This window comes from Trachurus japonicus, chromosome 1 (genome assembly GCF_045865225.1).
Source record: "Trachurus japonicus isolate A0001 chromosome 1, Traja_1.0".
NCBI lineage: Eukaryota > Metazoa > Chordata > Actinopteri > Carangiformes > Carangidae > Trachurus > Trachurus japonicus.
In genome coordinates this window covers 28,942,807-28,965,813 of record NC_140907.1, presented here as the reverse complement: position 1 = coordinate 28,965,813, position 23,007 = coordinate 28,942,807, and the positions used below count along the sequence as shown (strand labels likewise).

Sequence of the window (23,007 nt, the reverse complement as noted above, 5' to 3'; positions counted from 1 at the left end):
ATTAAAAAAGTGGAAAAGTAAAAAATAAAATAAGGATGTATTATGATCAAAAACAAGTTAATTGAGGAATACCTGGAATTCTATATGATGAAATAAATTTTTCACAAAGATATAGCACAAAAAAACTCACTCGGGTCTATTTAGACCCATGTTGTGCATCAAAGGGTTAATAAAGGATTAATGCTTCAGCCACACTGATCTACCACAGTTAAGACTGAAGGAGGGGCGCACGGACGCATGTGAGGTGTGCTCCTGCAGGTGTGGGTGAAGGAGAGAGAAAAAAGTGATTTTTTGGCAAAAATCAACGAGAAATAAAACGGAGAAAGGAGATGGTGTAAACTGTCATAAAGATGCCACCAAAGACAAGAAGTCTTGGAATTGAGGAGGAGTTGGAGGAGATCAGAAAATCGCTGGATTTTATGTCGGGTGAACTCAGCAGAGTGGCCAAACAAAACGACATGCTACGGGACCTGACGGATGAGATAAAGCAACTGAAAAACTTGGTGAAGGAGAAAGACAAGAAAATAAACAACTTGGAACGGCGAATTGAAGATTTAGAACAATACACAAGGATGGATGATTTAATCATAAACGGACTGGAGACGACGCACCGATCATATGCCAGGGCTACGGCTAGAGACAATGACGGTGAAGACGCCCCAGCAGGGGAGCTTCAAACGCTGGAGCAACAAGTGATAAAATTCCTCCTCGCTAAGAATGTGAGTATTGAGAGCCATCACATCGCAGCCTGCCACATGCTGCCCCGAAAAGACAATAAGACACGGCCGGCAATTATCGTTCGGTTTGTGAGTCGTAAGACCAAGATTGAGCTGCTAAGGCAGACAAAGAAATTAAAGGGGAGCGGTGTGTACTTAAATGAACACTTGACGAAAAAAAATGCTGAAATTGCGAGAGAGGCACGCTACCTGAGAAAACAAAACAAGATACAAGCGACGTGGACGAGAAACTGCAAAGTAATGATACGATTGAACGGTACACCGGAGGAAGCAAAAGTTGTGATGATAAGAGAACTCAAAGACTTAGAGCAATATACATAAGATGCGGAATAAATGTGGCAGCCGTAGAGAAGCCCACATGTGAAAATGCGTGAAGGCTGGATGTACAGTTCATCATGGACTTCGTTTTATTTTGTTTTGTTAACTTTTGTTTTTGATTTGTTTCGCTTTTGTGTTTGCTTTTCTTTTTTGCTTTTCCTTTTGTTTTTGCTTTGTTTCTTCTTTTGTTTTTGTGGGGAATGGCTTTGGCCACTTCCATGGACAATGAAAATAACTAAACAGACAAATGACAAGCCTGGATAGAGACTATATTTTTCCATTCGATGACTTTGAGGAGGAAGATTTCGGGAATTGTGCAAATGACTGTCAACTTGGGCAGTTACCCAACACAAGCACGGAAAAAATGAACTTCAAAACCTTTGACTATGTAGAACATAAGATGTTTGATCCTGAATGCAACTTTGACCCAGACAACAATTTTTATAATAACAACAACAACAATACTTGCGAATACTATACAGATGATCAACTAAACACAAGTATCAACATGGACAATGCACTATCAATCATACATTTCAACAGTAGAAGTCTTTATAGAAATATTTCAAAAATTAAAGAGTGTTTGAGTAAACATGGTAAATTTAATATAATTGCAGTATCAGAAACATGGCTTGATAAAGAGAAAGTTAAGGAAATGGAACTGGAAGGATATGAACTATTTACAATGAACAGGGTGAATAAAAAAGGAGGTGGGGTTGCTTTATACGTGGATAGAACTTTGCGATGCAGCCAGATTGAATGTATGACAAATACTATAGACAATGTACTTGAATGTTTAACCATTGAGATTTATAATGAAAAAGCAAAGAATGTAATTGTTAGTTGTATCTATCGGACGCCAGGTTCATGTCTTGATATATTCAATGAACAACTAGCTGCTATGTTTAACAATTTAAATGATAACAAAGTGCAAGTAATCTGTGGTGATTTCAATATAAATTTGCTAAATCCAAACAGACACCAAAAAACAATTGACTTTATTAACACAATGTATAGCAACTACCTTTTCCCTGTAATACTAAAACCAAGTAGAATAACCATTGATACAGCCACACTGATAATATATTCACAAATCAAATGGACTATGAAATAGTAAGTGGACTTCTAATAAATGACATTAGTGATCATCTTCCTATTTTTGCAGTTATTCAAAATTTTTTTGGGAAGAAAGTTAAACAAAAGACTCATACACACGAAATGATAAGACATAAAACACCTAAAGCCATTGCTGCCCTCAAGATGGACCTAGAGGGACAACGCTGGAATGAAGTCTATGCCAGTGAAGACCCAAATTGTGCATATGATAAATTTATGTCTACTTTAATTTCACTATATGAGAAACATTGTCCCCTAAAAAAAGTAAACAGAAAACATAATGATAAATATAAACCATGGATCACAAAGGGGATAGAGGATGCATGTAAAAAGAAAAATAGATTGTACAAGAAATTCTTAAAATTGAGAACTAAAGAGGCTGAATTAAAGTATAAGGTATATAAAAATAAACTTGTAAACATCATAAGAACAAATAAGAAAGAGTATTATCACACATTATTGGAGCAGAACAGGTGTAACACACAAGGAACGTGGAGAGTATTAAATTGTATAATTAAAAAGAGCTTTAAAAAAAAGGATTATCCAGTATACTTTGTAAAAGATAATGACATTATTACAGATAAAATTGAAGAAATAGTAAATGAATTTAATAACTTCTTTGTTCAGGTTGGTTGCAACCTATCAAAAGATATTCCGAAGCCAAAAAGTAATAATGAGATAGATAAGTATATTAGTAAAAATTCCTCCTCCATGTTTTCTAGTGCTACGAATGATAGAGAGATACTCGAGATTGTTAATAAATTCAAAAATAAAAAATCCTCTGATTGTTTTGATATGGACATGGTATTAATTAAAAGTATCATTGAATATGTAGTTCAGCCATTTACGTATATTTGTAATTTATCCTTTCAAACAGGTATTTTTCCTTCAAAAATGAAAACAGCAAAAGTTATCCCTATTTATAAAACTGCTGAAAGAAATCTATTTACCAACTATAGACCAATATCATTACTCCCGCAGTTCTCAAAAATTTTAGAAAAGTTATTTGTAAATAGACTTGATAATTTCATTGAAAGAAATAATCTATTGAGTGATAGCCAGTATGGCTTTAGAGAAAAAAGGTCCACCTCGATGGCGGTAATGGAACTTGTGGAAGGGATATCAAATGCAATAGACAATAAGGAATACACAATAGGTGTCTTTATTGATTTAAAAAAGGCATTTGATACTATTGACCACCGAATATTAATGAATAAATTAGAGAGATATGGCATCAGGGGATTGTTTATAAGTGGATGGAGAGTTATTTGGAGGACAGATATCAGTATGTGCAATTAAATAATGTAAAATCTAAATACTTGAAGGTCACCTGTGGGGTTCCCCAAGGGTCCGTTTTGGGCCCTAAATTATTTTTGTTATATGTTAATGATATCTGCAATGTCTCCGATTTATTGAAATGTGTTTTATTTGCTGATGACACCACTCTCTACTGCTCTGGTAAAAATCTTGAACAGCTTCTGAGTATAGTTGAAAATGAATTGAACAAACTTAAAGACTGGTTTGATTTGAATAAGTTATCATTGAATCTAAATAAAACAAAGTTTATAATTTTTGGTACCAAACAAATTAAAACTCAGGTTAAAATTATAGTAAATAGTATTGAAATAGAAAGAGTGTATGAAAACAAATTTCTGGGTGTTACAATTGACGACAAACTGTGTTGGAAGCCACATATAAACAATGTGATAACCAAAATGTCAAAAATCATCGCAATATTTTATAAAACAAGAAATTATCTCAACCAAAAGTCATTATACACACTCTACTGTTCGCTGTTACTTCCATATATGACCTATTGTGCCGAGATATGGGGTAATGCGTACAAAACTAACACTCAACCTATCTTCAAATTACAGAAGAAAGCTATAAGAATTATAAATCATTTAAATATTACAGAGTCAACAAACGCTTATTTTGTACAGTCAAAGACTCTTAAATTTTACGACTTAGTTAATTTCAAAATGGCTCTAATTATGTTTAAAGTGCATAACCATATGTTTTGTTGCAGTACTCAGAGGCTGTTTGAAACTCGAGAGAGTCGTTATGAATTGAGAGGATTAGGTGTCTATAAAAGACCAAAAATACGAACTAATATAAAACAGCGTTGTGTTTCCGTCAGAGGTGTCAATTTGTGGAACAGTTATGATGAGGAATTAAGAATGTGTAGCTCGATTTCTATTTTCAAGAAAATGTTTAAATCCAAGGTACTTAAAGAATATATAGATTTGTTATGAGCGCCAAATGCTTGTTTGATTTAAACTCTAATGTAAAAGTTGCCTTGTTGAAATAGTTTCTGGATTGATTGTTGTTTTTTTGTTTTTGTTTTTTCTCTCTCTTTACCTCTTTTTTTGTTTTGGTAAAAAGGGTAGGCATAATAAGCCTAGGCTTCAGCCTACACCTTTTCGATCAGCACCCCTCATCACATGTACAGTAAGCACTTGGGGATCCACGCCTTTCTAACATCTCAGCTGGATTACTGCAATGCACTTTGTTTTGGAGTCAGTCAGTCCTCCCTCGCACGTCTCCAGCTGGTGCAAAATGCAGCCGCTCGCCTCCTAACTGGAGCACGTAAGAGGGAGCATATAACTCCCACCCCCTAAGTCTTTAAATGGTCTGCCCCCCCTTCCCTCTCTGAGCTCCTTCAACCCTACGCTCCTGCTCGGTGCCTCAGGTCAGCTGACCTGCTGCTCCTGGAGGTACCGAGGTCCAGACGGAAGCTCAGAGGGGACAGAGCTTTCTCCACTGCTGCTCCAAGATTATGGAACGAGCTACCGTTGCACATCAGACAAGTCTCCTCACTGTCCATTTTAAAACTAGTCTTAAAACCCATTTTTACTCCCTGGCTTTCAACTCTGTATGAGACTCTGTTCTTGTTTTAGTGTTTTATGGTTTGCTTTTATTAGTTGTTTTATTGTTTCTAATTGCTTTTAAAAACAATTTAACAAATATTCTACTGTCTGTTTTATTTATTTAATTGCTTTTAATTGTTTTATCTCTCTATGTACAGCACTTTGTTTTCAACTATGGTTGTTTTAAAGTGCTATATAATAAAGTTAAGTTGAGTTGAGAGTTGAGTACGCACCTGATGGTGTCGCATATGGAAGTTTCCAAATCATATGACCCACATGGAAAGGCTATAACTACTCCCTTAAGACCATCACCATGAAAATCAGATCAGTCATTAAGTATCCATGCACTTATTGATCTGATCAGCTGTAGATCAATGAGATAATCACGCCCTCCATCAGGGTTGGAGAGCTGGGATGTTCGGGCATATAATCACTGGTCTGACTGGACTTAATGCCAACAATAACCTCTGAATCAAAATGATCATAAAATGTGTTTTTTTTTCTTTCCTACTCATCTAGTTTCAAAATTCCTGTCAGACATGATAACTCTGTTGAACAGGTGCATGCACTTGCTTCCTATGTGTTTTATACCTGATACATTTAAATTCAGTTTCCTGATTTTTTCATATCACAAATTGTATTTAGTGATTATTGTTTGTGATTGATGCTGATCTGAGTGATTATCAAATAAATACACTTGATTGTTTTAACCTCAATGTTGTTGATACAGTAGTATCGATTTTATTCCTCATTGTAGGCGGAAGTACATGCTAATTAGCACTACATACAAATAAAGATGAGACTGATTGGAGCATCTTTAGTTTTGCAAGTCATGAACTGGAGTGTTGGATAAATGAAAATTTTGAGCAGATGATGGTGCTAGAGGAGAAGTCTAAAGTCTAAAGTTCACAACACTAACTTCATAGTGGCACAAAAGGATTAGAATTATAATCATTTGACATCTGGTGACCATGAATATCTGTCCAAAGTTTGGTATCAGTAATATACGTCTAAACTTTAGGCTACAATGTCTCTTTTGAATATTTCATTTTTTACCTTTGTTGAATTTCATCTGCTGCTGTAACAAGTAAATTTTCCACCTCAAGCTGTATCTTCAAAATAAAGCTAATAAGAATTTCCCGACCCTGCTCCTCCTCAACCTTCTCCTCTTCCTCCTCCTCATTCACTGTTGGAGAAAAAATTAGGATCCAAAACAGGGCCAGTTGTGATCGAGGATCTTTATTTCCCACATTCAATGATACAAATGAAAGTATCCAAAAGTGTTCAAAAAGCCAGAAAAATACTCATTAAAGCATCAATATAACTTCACAAAAATGATTAGAAAAGACAGAGACGAAGTTCAGTGCATTAGAGTTTACACCCCAAAAAACTGGACATAAAGCCGAGCCTGTCCCGGACCAGACTAAACTTCTTCTCTCTGTGACTTTGTTTTTATACTGTACTGTAAAAGCCCTGCCTTCTTATTAAAATGAGAGGTGAACATGACACTTCTTCCCCAGTGTACGCCCTGTGATTTGTCCAGATGTCATGTTGCGATCTTTCATCAACATAATCTCCACCCTATACAGCGACTGTATCACATTTTGCCACGTAGCGAGTTCACCCAAGTTCAGCGTCTTTGGCACCACTCTATCTTGCCGGTGGCCGTTATCTACATTGCCCGACCTTGACTCCCCCTGCAGGTGGCTGCACACGCGAACTTAACGGTGCTTTCCCACGCTTTGCACTCATCCCACCTCTACCTTCTCAGAACTTTTCCATTTTACGCAACATCCCCCCTGTGAGACTTGAAAGTTAAAGTCATTAATGACAAGACAATCAGTAGGTAAAGAGTTTCAGAAAGTCAGAACAAGTACAAGTTTTTAGCAAATTATCGTTGTGTTTAACAGAATCAGTTGTATACTTAAGATCAGAAACTAGAGTATGTATGAGTCAGACCGCATTTAGTTGCAACCCATAATAGTGGAAGCATTAAAAATACTACAAATCCTCAATAAGTGCTCAACTTAAATTGTCAATGTATTTAACCACAAAGATGAATACTATAAGTTTTACAGTTAACAGATCTGTCTCCTTCATATATGGTTGTTGGCAAATTGTTTATATGTTATTGCTACACTTTATTTTGCAGGTTGCCGTTATCTACGTTGCCCGACCTTCACTCCCCCTGCAGGTGGCTGCACACGCGAACTTAACAGTTCTTTCCCACGCTTCACACTCACCTCTTCCTTCTCTATCATGCTTTTCCTTTTTTTTTACCCAACATAGCCTGTATAAAAACAGGACCACGGCAGACATCTCCACTTTCGAGTCTCCAACCTTTCAGAGTTTTTCCCTTCACCTCCGCGACAGCGACATGGGTCTTTGGGTAAGTTGAGCAGCCGACTCTCTGACATTTAACTTACACTAAATATTGTGTGTATCTGTTTTTGTGTAAGTAGTTTCTGTTTCATCCTGATGCAAATGCAAATCATTGAATCAGTAGAAAGTTTGACTAAAATATCAACCATTGGATTAATGCTTATTTTGTAAATATTTTTTCCACAGTGATCAACTGTGCCATAGTTAACTGAGTATTTTGGGGTTTAGACCCAGTGGTCACACAAAGCAACACAAGGTCACCATGGAAACTATCAACTATTGTTTAGCTAGCTAGTTTTTCCCTATGGTTAACTTGTTTGTTACGAAGGAGTATTAGGGCCACGTTGAGGGGGAAAAAAATCAAAGACTTTAAGAAAAAAGTCATAATTTTACGAGAAAAAAGTCATTATGTAATGACGCCGCATTTTGTAATAAAATTCTTAAACACAATATGTAATAACCATTGTTGGTACATAATGCATAAAATTATTACATTTTCTTAATGCAACACCCGCATTTTGTAATAATTTGGTGCATTATGTAACAACTAATTACAAAATGTGGCAAAGTTTATATTGCCTTCAAGAATTTTATGACAAAATATTTCAGATTATTACAAAATGTGGCGTTATTACATCATGAGGTGAACATTTTATTATTACAAAGTGCAGCGATGGTGACTCCTCAATCCTGATCCTTCTCGACTTGAGCGCTGCTTTTGACATGTTGGATCACACATGATGCTGAACCCCTAAATTAACATATTTAAAGTGCATTATCATATTATTATTGTCTACCCAGGTAACACTGTTAGTGGGGCTGCTGGTTTCGGTGGCAGCGGACCAGAGCTACCTGCCCATTGACTGTGATGACGTGTATCGCCATGACAACACCAGCTCCAGTGGGGTGTACACCATCTACCCAGGAGGCCCCACCTCACCCCTGCACGTCCTCTGTGACATGGACACTGACGGGGGCAGATGGACCGTCAGTACACTACACCTCATATCTGATTAGAGTTCAGATTTGACGATGAGACTTAAAAAGACAATTCAAAAGTGGAGCCATTGATAAAAAAAAAAGTATTGTTTCAAGTGTTGTGACTTGTCAGCTGTCAGAGTTCACATCCTGTGGCAGCTTGCACAGTTTCCTTTACAGAAAAATATATTTTTAAAAAAACATTAGCGTATTTAAATAAATGAAAATGCCTGATTTTGTTGACCTGAAATTTTATTTGTTGTAATTAAATATAGCCTAATAATAACAAAACATTTTAAAATGTATTTTCTCATGAAGTAGCCCAAGTAAACAACATTTACAGCAGTAAACACTTGTTTTTAGAAAGACTGAGAAAGTTACCAGTGTCCATGTTGTATAATTGAGTTAGTCCATCACCGCAGCAGTTTGTTGTGATGATGTTCATATCAGGAATCTCTGTCACTTAAACATGTGACAGAGCACAGTGTGACAGAAAAATAAAAGACACTACAGCAACTGTGATTGCTGTTTACAGACCAGATAGTCATCAAACTCACCTGGTTCAGTTGAAAAGAGTTTTTAGTTTTTCTTTCTTTCTTTTTTTTAAGTGATCTAAAGTCCTGCTAATTGAATACAGTTTTATTTTGGTTGACTGAATTGTTGTGATTCTCCCTTTCAGGTCTTTCAGAGGAGGTTGGATGGGAGTGAAAACTTCTACAGGCCATGGGAACATTACAAGAACGGATTTGGGAATGTAGCAGGGGAGCACTGGCTGGGTGAGTCCTAGAGGGAGAATTACAGGTATAAAGTATCTATGGATTAAATATGCTCTCGTTAAATTGTTTTCAGTCACAACAGGCAGCGGCTTTAACCAAAAAAAACTAAAACAAAAAACTAAAAGAAGCTGCACAACCTGTGGCAGCAGCACATGTCAGTCAGACAGTCAGTGAGTGGCTGGTGAACACAGCGGAGCATTTAGCAGTGAAACTGAAAGTAGAGAAATATTATAGAGCCTTGGTGCAAGAGGTGAAGTGGAATCAGAGCTGTGTGTGTGTGTGTGTGTGTGTGTGTCCTCAGGTCTGGACAACATCTTCCTGCTGACGATGAGGAAGAAGAACGAGCTGCGGGTGGACATGGAGGACTTTGAGGGAGGGGAGGCCTTTGCTCAGTATTCGTCTTTCTTCGTCGACTCTGAGAGGGAAGGATATCAGCTGGATCTGGGCGGCTTCACAGGAGGAACGGCAGGTGAGGGTCACTTCAGTGGAAATGTTTCCTTTTCTTACTCTTAGGTATTCAACAATGAGCCAGGTGAAGGCTGAATGTTTCACTGTGGACAAACAGGCTAAAAAAATACAACATATTACATCATTTTTTTATTTTCGAAGTTGTCATTTTTTAGTGTCAGTTTAATTCCTCGTAGAAAATTATCTCATGATCATTTAGTTTTTTCCTGTATTATTTTCAACTAGTAGTACATGTTAATTAGCATTAAATACAAATTAAAGATGAGGCTGATTCGAACATCTTTAGTTTCACATCATGAACTGGAGTGTTGGATAAATGAAAATTTTGAGCAGATGATGGTGCTGGAGGAGAAGTCATGTGATCATCAGAGTCATCACAGTTCATCCTGTTTGGATCATGTGTCTAAAGTTCAAAACACTGTCAACCTCGCGGTGGCACTCGAGGAAAAGTTATTATGTGACATCTGAGAACCATGAATATCTGTCCAAAGATTGGTATCGGTAGAGATATTTATAGGCAGTGTTCTAAGCAATATGCTCAAGCTAATACGCTCCTTCGTAGGTTTAGTATGTGCTCAGTTGATGTTAAATGTTCCCTGTTTAGATCTTTCTGTACACCTATGTATACAGCTCACCTCTGGTGTAGCTATAAGAAAAGCAGCATGCGGCGGCTCATAGGGGCCTACAATGATGGACTGAGGTTGTTGCTTCAGGTGCCCAGGTGGCACAGTGCGAGCCAACTCTTTGTTAATTTAAATGTACCCAATTGTGAAGCATTTCTACGAAATGTAATGTATCGTTTTATGTGCCGCCTGGATGACTCGGGGAACAGCATTATTGGGGCTTTAGCTGCTATAGGTATTCATCCAGGCTTAGAAAACACTGGTGGGATAGCCTGCTTATGAATTATGTGGAGAGTTGATTCTCTATCTGTGTGTCTGTCTTTTTCTCTCTCTCCTTCTTAAATCTGTTTTATCATGTTTGTTGTTGTTGATATGGACTGCTTGTTGTGTCTGCAATAAAGATTAATAATAATAATAAGTCTAAACTTTAGGCTACAATGTCTCTTTTTAGTATTTTATTTACCTTTGTTGCTTTTCATTTGCTGCTGTAAATTCTCCATCAGTGGGATCAATAAAAAGTCTTGTCTTATCTGCATTTATGACAGAAACAACCTCAATATTTACAGTATCTTCAAAACAAAGCTAATAATAATGTTCTAACCCTGCTCCTCCCCATCCTTCTCCTCTTCTTCCTCCTCCTCATATACATATATCCTGTATAAAACATTTTTTTTTAATGGCTGACCGGCTATAAAAACAGGACCACAGCAGACATCTCCACTTTGAGACACTTTTACCTTCACCTCCTCTTTTTTAGGACATCCAGGATATCGGCTCGATCTGGGCGGCAGGTGAGGGTCACTTCAGTGGAAATGTTTCCTTTTCTTACTTTTAGGTATTCAACAATGAGCCAGGCGAAGACTGAATGTTTCACTGTGGACAAACAGGCTAAAAAAATATTTTTTGTGAATTCTGTAAAAAATAATTTTAGAAAATAGAAAAATTTGGCAGTTTCACTGATTTCACTACAAACAAATTTATTTTAGCTGGATTTATAATAACTGTAATTTTTCCCCCCGTTCCAAATGGAAATTACATTTTGACTCTTCTGTTTCTAGGGGACAGTTTATCATCCACTGACTCCATGAAGTTCACCACCAATGACAAAGACCAGGATGTGTGGGATATAAACTCTGCTCAGTATTATCTTGGTGGATTCTGGTACAGCGGCTGCCACAGCTCAAACCCCAACGGCCTGTAGACAATATCTGTCAAATATCATTGAGTCCAATCGTCAAAACCCACGAGTGCTATTTAAGACCATTGACACTGTTCTTAATGCCTAATGGGCTCTTTGCTCAGCTCCACTACTTCCCGAACTTAAGGCTGCTCCTTTATTTCCTGTCTTACATTATTGGACAACCTGATTAATCCAGGTGTGTCTGAGTCGTCACAATCGTCAGACACACCTGCATTAATTAGTTTGTCAAATAATGTTAGACAGGAAATAAAAGAGCAGCCTTAAGTTCAGGAAGTAGTGGAGCTGAGCATAGAGCCCATTCAGTTTCACACTAGTTAACTGAGTATTTTGGGGTTTGGACCCAGTGGTCACACAAAGCAATGCATTTTAAGTGACATGGGAACAATCAACTTTTGTTCAGCTAGCTAGTTTTTCACTATGTTAAACAGTTTTAGTTTGTTACCATGGAGTATTAGGGCCACATTGACAGTGATTTTAAATTGGATCTGCAAATTAGTGTTGGAGTGAAGTCCAGCTTCTTTCAGATTAGGCAGCTGGCAAAGGTGAAGCCTTTCCTCACACTAAAGCACTTTGAGACAGTGATCCAGGCCTTTATAACATCTCGGCTGGATAACTGCAATGCACTTTGTTTTGGAGTCAGTCAGTCCTCCCTCGCACGTCTCCAGCTGGTGCAAACTGCAGCCGCTCGCCTCCTAACTGGAGCACGTAAGAGGTAGCATATAACTCCCACCCTGGCCTCCCTCCACTGGCTGCCTGTGCACTTTACAGTCCATTTTAAGATCTTTTATTTGTTTTTAAGTCTTTAAATGGTCTGGCCCCCCCTTCCCTCTCTGAGCTCCTTCAACCCTACGCTCCTGCTCGGTGCCTCAGGTCAGCTGACCTGCTGCTCCTGGAGGTACCGAGGTCCAGACGGAAGCTCAGAGGGGACAGAGCTTTCTCCACTGCTGCTCCAAGATTATGGAACGAGCTACCGTTGCACATCAGACAAGTCTCCTCACTGTCCATTTTTAAAACTAGTCTTAAAACCCATTTTTACTCCCTGGCTTTCAACTCTGCATGACACTCTGTTTTTATTAGTTGTTTTATTGTTTCTAATTGCTTTTAAAAACAATGAAACAACTATTCTACTGTCTGTTTTATTTATTGTATTGCCTTTAATTGTTTTATGTCTCTATGTACAGCACTTTGTTTTCAACTGTGGTTGTTTTAAAGTGCTATATAAATAAAGTTAAGTTGAGTTGAGAGTTGAGTACGCACCTGATGGTGTCGCATATGGAAGTTTCCAAATCATATGACACACATGGAAAGGCTATAACTCCCTTTAGACATCAGCATGAAAATCAGATCAGTCGCTAAGTGTCCATGCACTTATTGATCTGATCAGCTGTAGATCAATGAGATAATCACGCCCTCCATCAGGGTTGGAGAGCTGGGATGTTCGGGCATATAATCACTAGTCCAACTGGACTTAATGCCAACAATAACCTCTGAATCAAAATCATCATAAAATGTGTTCTTTGTTTCTTTCCTACTCATCTTGTTTCAAAATCACTGTCAGACATGATAACTCTGTTGAACAGGTTCATGCACTGATGTATTGAAATTCAGTTTCTTTGTTTTTTTCTGATTAAAAAAATTGTTTAGTGATTATTGTTTGTGATTGATGCTGTTCTGAGTGATTATTAAATAAATAAACTTGATTGTTTCAACTCTGCTTTTATTTTCGAAGTTGTCATTTTTAGCATCAGTTTAATTCCTCGTAGAAAATGATCTCATAATGATTTAGTTTTTTCCTGTATTATTTTTCAACTAGTAGCACATGCTAATTGGCATTAAATACAAATTAATGATGAGGCAGATTGGAACATCTTTAGTTTCACAAGTCATGAACTGGAGTGTTGGATAAATGAAGAATTTGAGCAGATGATGGTGCTGGAGGAGAAGTCATATGATCATCAGAGTCATCACAGTTCATCCTGTTTGGATCATGTGTCTAAAGTTCACAACACTACTGTCAACCTCATGGTGGCACTCAAGCAAAGTTAAAGCAGAAGTAAGTGATATATTTGTGTTAATATAAGTCTTAAATAGTTGTATCTTCCGACAGCAATCACTTACATACAGTGGGTACTATTTTCATTTGGACGGTTTCACGCGAGATTCACGCGTGAGTCACGGGAGGCTCACGCGGATTTTTTGTGGAGGAGTAATTGTGTTTTCACCAGAAGCTGCAATGTGCCCAAACAACCGCCAGGTGGCATCTGTGAGCAGCAGATCGCCCCTATAAGACAGCAGCACGGAGCACTGAACACGAATGGGGAATGCAATATAATAATAATACAGTATAGTTTTTCAATGAGAAAAATGTAACGACGGCAGCTATACGTCTCACTCTCTTTTATCGATCCTCTAGTCAGCTCCAAACACACCCATCTGCACCGCGATTACGCACCACAGCGTGGTTTTCCACACAGCAGTTAATTAACTCAGTGGGCGATGCTGCCGGTGTGTTTTTAAAATTAGCCAACTACTGTACAGTAGTGTTCATTCCCCACCTTGTTTGACTGAGAGTGTAGCTGGATGATTTCTCATGAATGAACGGGCAATAGCCTATGCCACTTTCGGGCTGGGCGATAAAACAGGATATCCTGAAATAACTTTCCCTCGATAGAACTAGGCTACAAGATGTGTGGATATAGGTTTCATTCATCCATGTTTTGACAGACAACACAAACAACCAGTGGCAGGGACGGACTGGCCATAGGGCAATATGGGCAAATACCACAGCAGCCGCGACCGAAGATGCAGCCGTGCTGATGTGACCGCAAAAAAAAAAAGTCAGTCGGGGTCAGCTGGTTTACAGCCGGCCGACTCTGAAACACTCGATACACAATAACATTAGTAACGCAAGAAAGGTATAGTTCACTTAGTAGAGCAGCTCTCACTGTAAGCAAATATTTTATTTCAGTCTGGGATGCCAACGTGCAGTTTTAGTGAACAATGCATTTTCTCTTATCATCATTATTATGATCACTGATATAGCCTATATGTGCGGCTATATATATATAGCCGTCTTCAAAACAAAGCTAATAATAATTTTCTAACCCTGCTCCTCATATACATATAGCCTGTATAAAACATTTTTTTAATGGCTGACCGGCTATAAAAACAGGACCACATCAGACATCTCCATTTTCCATTTTTACACTTTTCCCTTCACCTCCTCTTTTTTAGGATATCAAGGATATCAGCTCGCTCTGGGTGAGGGTCACTTCAGTGGAAATGTTTCCTTTTCTTACTTTTAGGTATTCAACAATGAGCCAGGTGAAGACTGAATGTTACACTGTGGACAAACAGGCTAAAAAAAATATTTTAGAAAATAGAAAAATCTGGCAGTTTCACTGATTTCACTACAAACAAATTTATTTTAGCTGGATTAACTTAACTGCACCCCCCCCCCACCCCCCCCCCTCCCCCCGTTCCAAATGGAAATTACATTTTGATTCTGTTGTTTCTAGGGGACAGTTTATCATCCACTGACTCCATGAAGTTCACCACCAATGACAAAGACCAGGATGTGTGGGATAAAAACTGTGCTCAGTATTATCTTGGTGGATTCTGGTACGGCGGCTGCCACAGCACAAACCCCAACGGCCTGTAGACAATACCTGTCAAATATCATTGAGTCCAATCGTCAAAACCCACGAGTGCTATTGAAGACCATTGACACTGTTCTTAATGCCTAATGGGCTCTTTGCACAGCTCCACTATTTCCTGAACTTAAGGCTGCTCCTTTATTTCCTGTCTTACATTATTGGACAACCTGATTAATCCAGGTGTGTCTGAGTCGTCACAATAGTCGGACACACCTGGATTAATTAGTTTGTCAAATAATGTTGGACAGGAAATAAAAGAGCAGCCTTAACTTCAGGAAGTAGTGGAGCTGTGCATAGAGCCCATTCAGTTTCACACTGATCTACCACAGTTAACTGAGTATTTTGGGGTTTGGACCCAGTGGTCACACAAAGCAATGCATTTTAAGTGACATGGGAACAATCAACTTTTGTTCAGCTAGCTAGTTTTTCACTATGTTAAACAGTTTTAGTTTGTTACCATGGAGTATTAGGGCCACATTGACAGTGATTTTAAATTGGATCGGTAAATTAGTGCTGTAGTGAAGTCCAGCTTCTTTCAGATTAGGCAGCTGGCAAAGATGAAGCCTTTCCTCACACTAAAGCACTTTGAGACAGTGATCCAGGCCTTTATAACATCTCAGCTGGATTACTGCAATGCACTTTGTTTTGGAGTCAGTCAGTCCTCCCTCGCACGTCTCCAGCTGGTGCAAAATGCAGCCGCTCGCCTCCTAACTGGAGCACGTAAGAGGGAGCATATAACTCCCACCCTGGCCTCCCTCCACTGGCTGCCTGTGCACTTTACAGTCCATTTTTAGATTATTTTATTTGTTTTTAAGTCTTTAAATGGTCTGGCCCCCCCTTCCCTCTCTGAGCTCCTTCAACCCTACGCTCCTGCTCGGTGCCTCAGGTCAGCTGACCTGCTGCTCCTGGAGGTACCGAGGTCCAGACGGAAGCTCAGAGGGGACAGAGCTTTCTCCACTGCTGCTCCAAGATTATGGAACGAGCTACCGTTGCACATCAGACAAGTCTCCTCACTGTCCATTTTAAAACTAGTCTTAAAACCCATTTTTACTCCCTGGTTTTCAACGCTGCATGAGACGTTGTTCTTGTTTTAGTGTTTTATGGTTTGCTTTTATTTATTGTTTTATTGTTTCTGATTGCTTTTAAAAACAATGAAACAACTATTCTACTGTCTATTTTATTTGTTTAATTGCCTTTGATTGTTGTATGTCTATGTACAGCACTTTGTTTTCAACTGTGGTTGTTTTAAAGTGCTATATAAATAAAGTTGAGTTGAGAGTTGAGTACTCACTCATCTTGTTTCAAAATCATTGTCAGACATGATAACTCTGTTGAACAGGTGCATGCACTTGCTTCCCATGTTTTTTATACCTGATGTATTTAAATTCAGTTTCCTGATTTTTTTTTCATATCAAAAATTGTATTTAGTGATTATTGTTTGTGATTGATGCTGATCTGAGTGATTATCAAATAAATACACTTGATAGTTTTAACTTCAATGTTGTCATTTTTTAGTATCAGTTTTATTCCTCAATGTAGAGAATGATCCCTTTTTTACTCTGTTTTTCTCAACTGGCAGTAGCCTACATGCTAATAATTAGCACTAAATACAAATCAAAGATGAGGCTGATGGGAACATCTTTAGTTTCACAAGTCATGAACTGAAGTGTTGGATAAATGAAGAATTTGAGCAGATGATGGTGCTGGAGGAGAAGTCATGTGATTATCAGAGTCGTCACAGTTCATCCTGTTTGGATCATGTGTCTAAATTCAACAACACTAACTTCCTAGTGGCACTAAAGGATTAAAATTATAATGAATTTGACATCTGGGAACAATGAATATCTGTCCAATGTTCGGTAAAAGTAATCTAAGTCTAAACTTTAGGCTACAATGTCTCTTTTTAATACATATATTTTTTTACCTTTGTTGTTTTTCATCTGCTGCTGTAACAAGTCAATTTTCCACCTCAAGCTGTATCTTTAAAATAAAGTTAATAATAATTTCCCGACCCTGCTCCTCCTCAACCTTCTCCTCTTCCTCCTCCTCATTCACTGTTGGAGAAAAAGTTAGGATCCAAAACAGGGCCAGTTGTGATCGAGGATCTTTATTTCCCGCATTCAATAATACAAATGACAGTATCCAAAAGTGTTCAAAAAGTCAGAAAAATTCTCATCAAAGCGACAATAGAACTTCACAAAAATGATTAGAAAAGACGGAGACGAAGTTCAGTGCATTAGAGTTTACACCCAAAAAATGGACATAAAGCCGAGCCTGTCCCGGACCAGACTAAACTTCTTATCTCTGTGACTTTGTTTTTATACTGTACTGTAAAAGCCCTGCCTTCTTATTAAAATGAGAGGTGAACATGACACTTCTTCCCCAGTGTACGCCCTGTGATTTGTCCAGATGTCATGTTGCGATCTTTCATCAACATAATCTCCACCCTATACGGCCACTGTATCACATTTTGCCACGTAGCGAGTTCACCCAAGTTCAGCGTCTTTGGCACCACTCTATCTTGCCGGTGGCCGTTATCTACATTGCCCGACCTTGACTCCCCCTGCAGGTGGCTGCACACGAGAACTTAACGGTGCTTTCCCACGCTTTGCACTCATCTCACCTCACTTTTTCAGAACTTTTCCCTTTTTCACGCAACATCCCCCTCTGTGAGACTTGAAAGTCTCATTAAAATAAAAATTACATATAATGCATGATTACAGCAGATGGTAATGACAACACAATCAGTAGGTAAAGAGTTTCAGAAGGTCAGAACAAGTAGGATTTTTTAGCAATTTATCGTTGTGTGATTTACAGAATCAGTTGTATACTTAAAATCTGAAACTAAAAAATACTAAAAACTAAAAATATGTATTATATGAGTCAGACCCCATTTAGTTGCAACCCATAATAGTGGTAGCATTAAAAATACTAAAAATGATCAATAAGTGCTCAACTTAAATTGTCAATGTATTGAACCACAAAAATGAATACTATAAGTTTTACAGTTAACAGATAGGCTAAACATCTGTCTCCTTCATATATGGTTGTTGGCAAATTGTTTACATGGTATTGCTACACTTTATTTTGCAGGTTGCCGTTATCTACGTTGCCCGACCTTCACTCCCCCTGCAGGTGGCTGCACACGCGAACTTAACAGAGCTTTCCCACGCTTCACACTCACCTCTTCCTTCTCTATCATGCTTTTCCTTTTTTTTTAACCCAACATAACCTGTATAAAAACAGGACCACGACAGACATCTCCACTTTCGAGTCTCTAACCTTTCAGAGTTTTTCCCTTCACCTCTGCAACAGCGACATGGGTCTTTGGGTAAGTTGAGCAGCTAACTCTCTCACATTTAATTTACACTAAATATTGTGTGTATCTGTTTTTGTGTAGGTAGTTTCTGTTTCATCCTGATGCAATTGCAAAATATTGATTCAGTAGAAAGTTTGTCTAAAATATCAACCATTGGATTAATGCTTATTTTGTAAATATTTTTTCCACAGTGAACAACTGTGCCATAGTTAACTGAGTATTTTGGGGTTTGGACCCAGTGGTCACACAAAGCAACACAAGGTCACCATGGAAACTATCAACTTTTGTTTAGCTAGCTAGTTTTTCCCTATAGTTAACTTGTTTATTACGAAGGAGTATTAGGGCCACGTTGAGGGGGAAAAAATCACAGACATTGAGAACAAAGTCATCATTTTACGAGAAAAAAGTCATTATGTAATGACGCCGCATTTTGCAATAAAATTCTTAAACACAATATGTAATAACCATTGTTGGTACATAATGCATAAAATTATTACATTTTCTTAATGCAACACCCGCATTTTGTAATAATTTGGTGCATTATGTAACAACTAATTACAAAATGTGGCAAAGTTTATATTGCCTTCAAGAATTTTATGACAAAATATTTCAGATTATTACAAAATGTGGCGTTATTACATCATGAGGTGAACATTTTATACATTATTACAAAGTGCAGCAATGGTGACTCCTCAGTCCTGATCCTTCTCGACTTGAGCGCTGCTTTTAACATGTTGGATCACACATGATGCTGAACCCCTGAATTAATATATAAATAAAGTTCATTACCATATTATTATTGTCTACCCAGGTAACACTGTTAGTGGGGCTGCTGGTTTCGGTGGCAGCGGACCAGAGCTACCTGCCCATTGACTGTGATGACGTGTATCGCCATGACAACACCAGCTCCAGTGGGGTGTACACCATCTACCCAGGAGGCCCCACCTCACCCCTGCACGTCCTCTGTGACATGGACACTGACGGGGGCAGATGGACCGTCAGTACACTACACCTCATATCTGATTAGAGTTCAGATTTGACGATGAGACTTAAAAAGCCAAAACAAAAGTGGAGACATTGATTTAAAAAAAAGTATTGTTTCAGTTTTCAACAAGTGTTGTGACTTCTCTCCTTTGAGACTTGTCACTTAAATGATCATCATCTGATTTGATTTTAGTCAACTGTCAGAGTTCACATCCAGTGGCAGCTTGCACAGTTTTCTTTATAGAAAAATATATTTAAAAAAAACATTAGTCTATTTAAATGAATGAAAATGCCTGATTTTGTTGACCTGATATGATATATGTTGTAATTAAATATTACTTAATAATAAGAAAACATTTTAAAATGTATTTTCTCATGAAGTAGCCCAAGTAAACAATATTTACAGCAGCAAACACTTGTTTTTAGAAAGTCTGATAAAGTTACCAGTGTCCATGTTGTATAATTTAGTTAGTCCATCACCGCAGCAGTTTGTTGTGATGATGTTCATATCAGGAATCTCTGTCACTTATGTGACAGAGCACAGTGTGACAGAAAAATAAAAGACACTACAGCAACTGTGATTGCTGTTTACAGACCAGATAGTCATCAAACTCACCTGGTTCCGTTAAAAAGATTTTTTTTGGGTTTTCTTTCTTTTTTTTTTTTTTAATATGGTCTCAAGTCCTGCTAATTGAATACAGTTTTATTTTTGGTTGACTGAATTGTTGTGATTCTCCCTTTCAGGTCTTTCAGAGGAGGTTGGATGGGAGTGAAAACTTCTACAGGCCATGGGAACATTACAAGAACGGATTTGGGAATGTAGCAGGGGAGCACTGGCTGGGTGAGTCCTAGAGGGAGAATTACAGGTATATTAAAGTATCTGTGGATTAAATATGCTCTTGTTACGCTGTTTTCAGTCACAACAGGCAGCAGATTTTACTTTAAAAAAAAAATGAAAAGAAACTCTGCACAACCTGCAGCAGCAGCACATGTCAGTCAGACAGTCAGTGAGTGGCTGGTGAACACAGCGGAGCATTTAGCAGTGAAACTGAAAGTATAAAATATTATTGTTTTGTTTTATTTATAAATACCCCAAACCGCTAGGGGGAAATATTTCCTTTTGAGTTACTGACCTGAACCGGATGTTTGTGGGGGTCAGGCAGGTTACTAGAGGTTACTCAGTGGTGTTGCTGATGAATGCAAACAGTTTTTTTTTTGTTTTTTGTTTTTTAATATTTTATTTTCATTTTAGGAGAAAACAGTTATTAACTGGGTTTGAGCATTTTGTCAGTTTATTTTTTATGTGAACAAGTGAATTAAATGACGTTTATTATTTCAAACGCAAAGGACGTTTTCATTGGTTTATTGCTTGAGTACACGTCAAAACAAAGCAATCAGCATCCAGTAGTGAACAAAAGTAAAGGACTAGTCACTAAAATTATAGATCCTTGGTGCAAGAGGTGAAGTGTAATCGGAGCTGTGTGTGTGTGTGTGTGTGTGTGTGTGTGTGTGTGTGTGTGTGTGTGTGTGTGTGTGTGTGTGTGTCTCAGGTCTGGACAACATCTTCCTGCTGACGATGAGGAAGAAGAACGAGCTGCGGGTGGACATGGAGGACTTTGAGGGAGGGGAGGCCTTTGCTCAGTATTCGTCTTTCTTCGTCGACTCTGAGAGGGAAGGATATCAACTGGATCTGGGCGGCTTCACAGGAGGAACGGCAGGTGAGGGTCACTTCAGTGGAAATGTTTCCTTTTCTTACTCTTAAGTATTCAACAATGAGCCAGGTGAAGGCTGTTTCACTGTGGACAAACAGGCTAAAAAAGAACTACATGATTTTTGTGAATTCTGTAAAAATAATTTTAGAAAATAGAAAAATTTGGCAGTTCCACTGATATTCACTGTATAAACTATTTATTTTAGCTGGATTAACTGCAACTTTTTCCCCTGTTTTGAATGGAAATTAAATTTTGACTCTGTTGTTTCCAGGGAACAGTTTATCATTCGCTAACTCCATGAAGTTCACCACCTATGACAAAGACCAGGATGTCCACGGGGATGTAAACTGTGCTCAGCATCATCTTGGTGGATTCTGGTACTACAGCTGCTATGACGCAAACCCCAACGGCCTGTACGCACCTAAAGGTGTCGCATATGGAAGTGTCTCAATTGACTGGCGAACATGGAAAGGCTATAACTACTCCCTTAAGACCATCACCATGAAAATCAGATCAGTCACTAAGTATCCATGCACTTATTGATCTGATCAGCTGTAGATCAATGAGATAATCACGCCCTCCATCAGGGTTGGAGAGCTGGGATGTTCGGGCATATAATCACTAGTCCGACTGGACTTAATGTCAACAATAACCTCTGAATCAAAATCATCATAAAATTTCAGTTTTTTTCTTTCCTACTGATCTTGTTTCAAAATCACTGTCAGACATGATAACTCTGTTGAACAGGTTCATGCACTGATGTATTGAAATTTAGTTTCTTTGTTTTTTTATGATAAAAAAAATGTATTCAGTGATTATTGTTTGTGATTGATGCTGTTCTGAGTGATTATTAAATAAATAAACTTGATTGTTTCAACTCTGCTTTTATTTTTGAAGTTGTCATTTTTTTGTGTCAGTTTAATTCCTCGTAGAAAATGATCTCATAATGATTTAGGTTTTTTTCTGTATTATTTTTCAACTAGTAGTATATGCTAATTAGCATTAAATACAAAATAAAGATGGCAGTTTCACTGATTTCACTACAAACAAATTTATTTTAGCTGGATTAACTTAACTGCAATTTTTTTCCCCCCGTTCCAAATTAAAATTACATTTTGATTCTGTTGTTTCTAGGGGACAGTTTATAATTCACTGATGAAGTTCACCACCTATGACAAAGACCAGGATGTGTGGGATATAAACTGTGCTCAGTATTATCTTGGTGGATTCTGGTACGGCGGCTGCCACGGCACAAACCCCAACGGCCTTTAGACAATACCTGTCAAATATCATTGAGTCCAACAGTGTGACTATTTGACATATCAAAAACATGTAGAACAACTGAAAGCAAAAACAAAAAGACGCCTATCAACATTTCCATTGTTACGTTTGTGCAACAGTTAAGACATGCATATTGGAATTTTGTTGGATTTGCATTTTAGTGCAATATTGCTTTAGTATACTTTTCATTTTACCATTATAAATGTAATTTTTTAGTGCAATATTGACATAGTTCACTAAACATGGGGTCACTCAGAATAGAGGTAACCTGCATAACCTCAGTCTTACTTTGTTCAGGTTCAAATGTAATTTCAAAAGACATAAAACCAACATGACTACAAAATGTACATTTTAACAAATTTGATGCAAGCTTTTAAAACTATTTCTTAAGAAAATGAATGAATTGCTCATCTTGCCAACCCCTATTTGTCACTGACCCGTGTATGTATGAGACTTTCTAAAACATCTCTGTAGAAGAGGTGACTGCTCATGAGTGCGTTGTACAGGGACCATGTAAATATTGATTTATTTTTGACCATCCCACAACTTGTTCCTTGGCTTATCTGTCTGGACCCTCTGGTGGAGG

The 23,007-nt window shown here is 37.9% G+C and overlaps 3 protein-coding genes across 3 annotated transcripts in view; all 3 read left to right on the top strand.

Moving 5' to 3' along the window:
* trip10b (thyroid hormone receptor interactor 10b) overlaps positions 1–23,007 on the top strand; it is a 164,050-nt gene that overhangs the window by 1,321 nt on the left and 139,722 nt on the right. The gene's annotated exons all lie outside the window — the stretch shown is intronic.
* On the top strand, positions 351–15,130 carry LOC146992149 (microfibril-associated glycoprotein 4-like). The gene is made up of 5 exons (XM_085789457.1): positions 351–719; positions 8,225–8,410; positions 9,081–9,177; positions 9,479–9,646; positions 14,988–15,130. The coding sequence occupies exons 1-5, from the start codon at positions 351–353 to the stop codon at positions 15,128–15,130; spliced, it is 963 nt and encodes a 320-aa protein (XP_085645583.1).
* Positions 18,445–22,412, top strand: LOC146992148 (microfibril-associated glycoprotein 4-like). Its single transcript, XM_085789443.1, has 6 exons — positions 18,445–18,456; positions 19,256–19,441; positions 20,173–20,269; positions 20,979–21,146; positions 21,412–21,656; positions 22,275–22,412. The coding sequence occupies exons 1-6, from the start codon at positions 18,445–18,447 to the stop codon at positions 22,410–22,412; spliced, it is 846 nt and encodes a 281-aa protein (XP_085645569.1).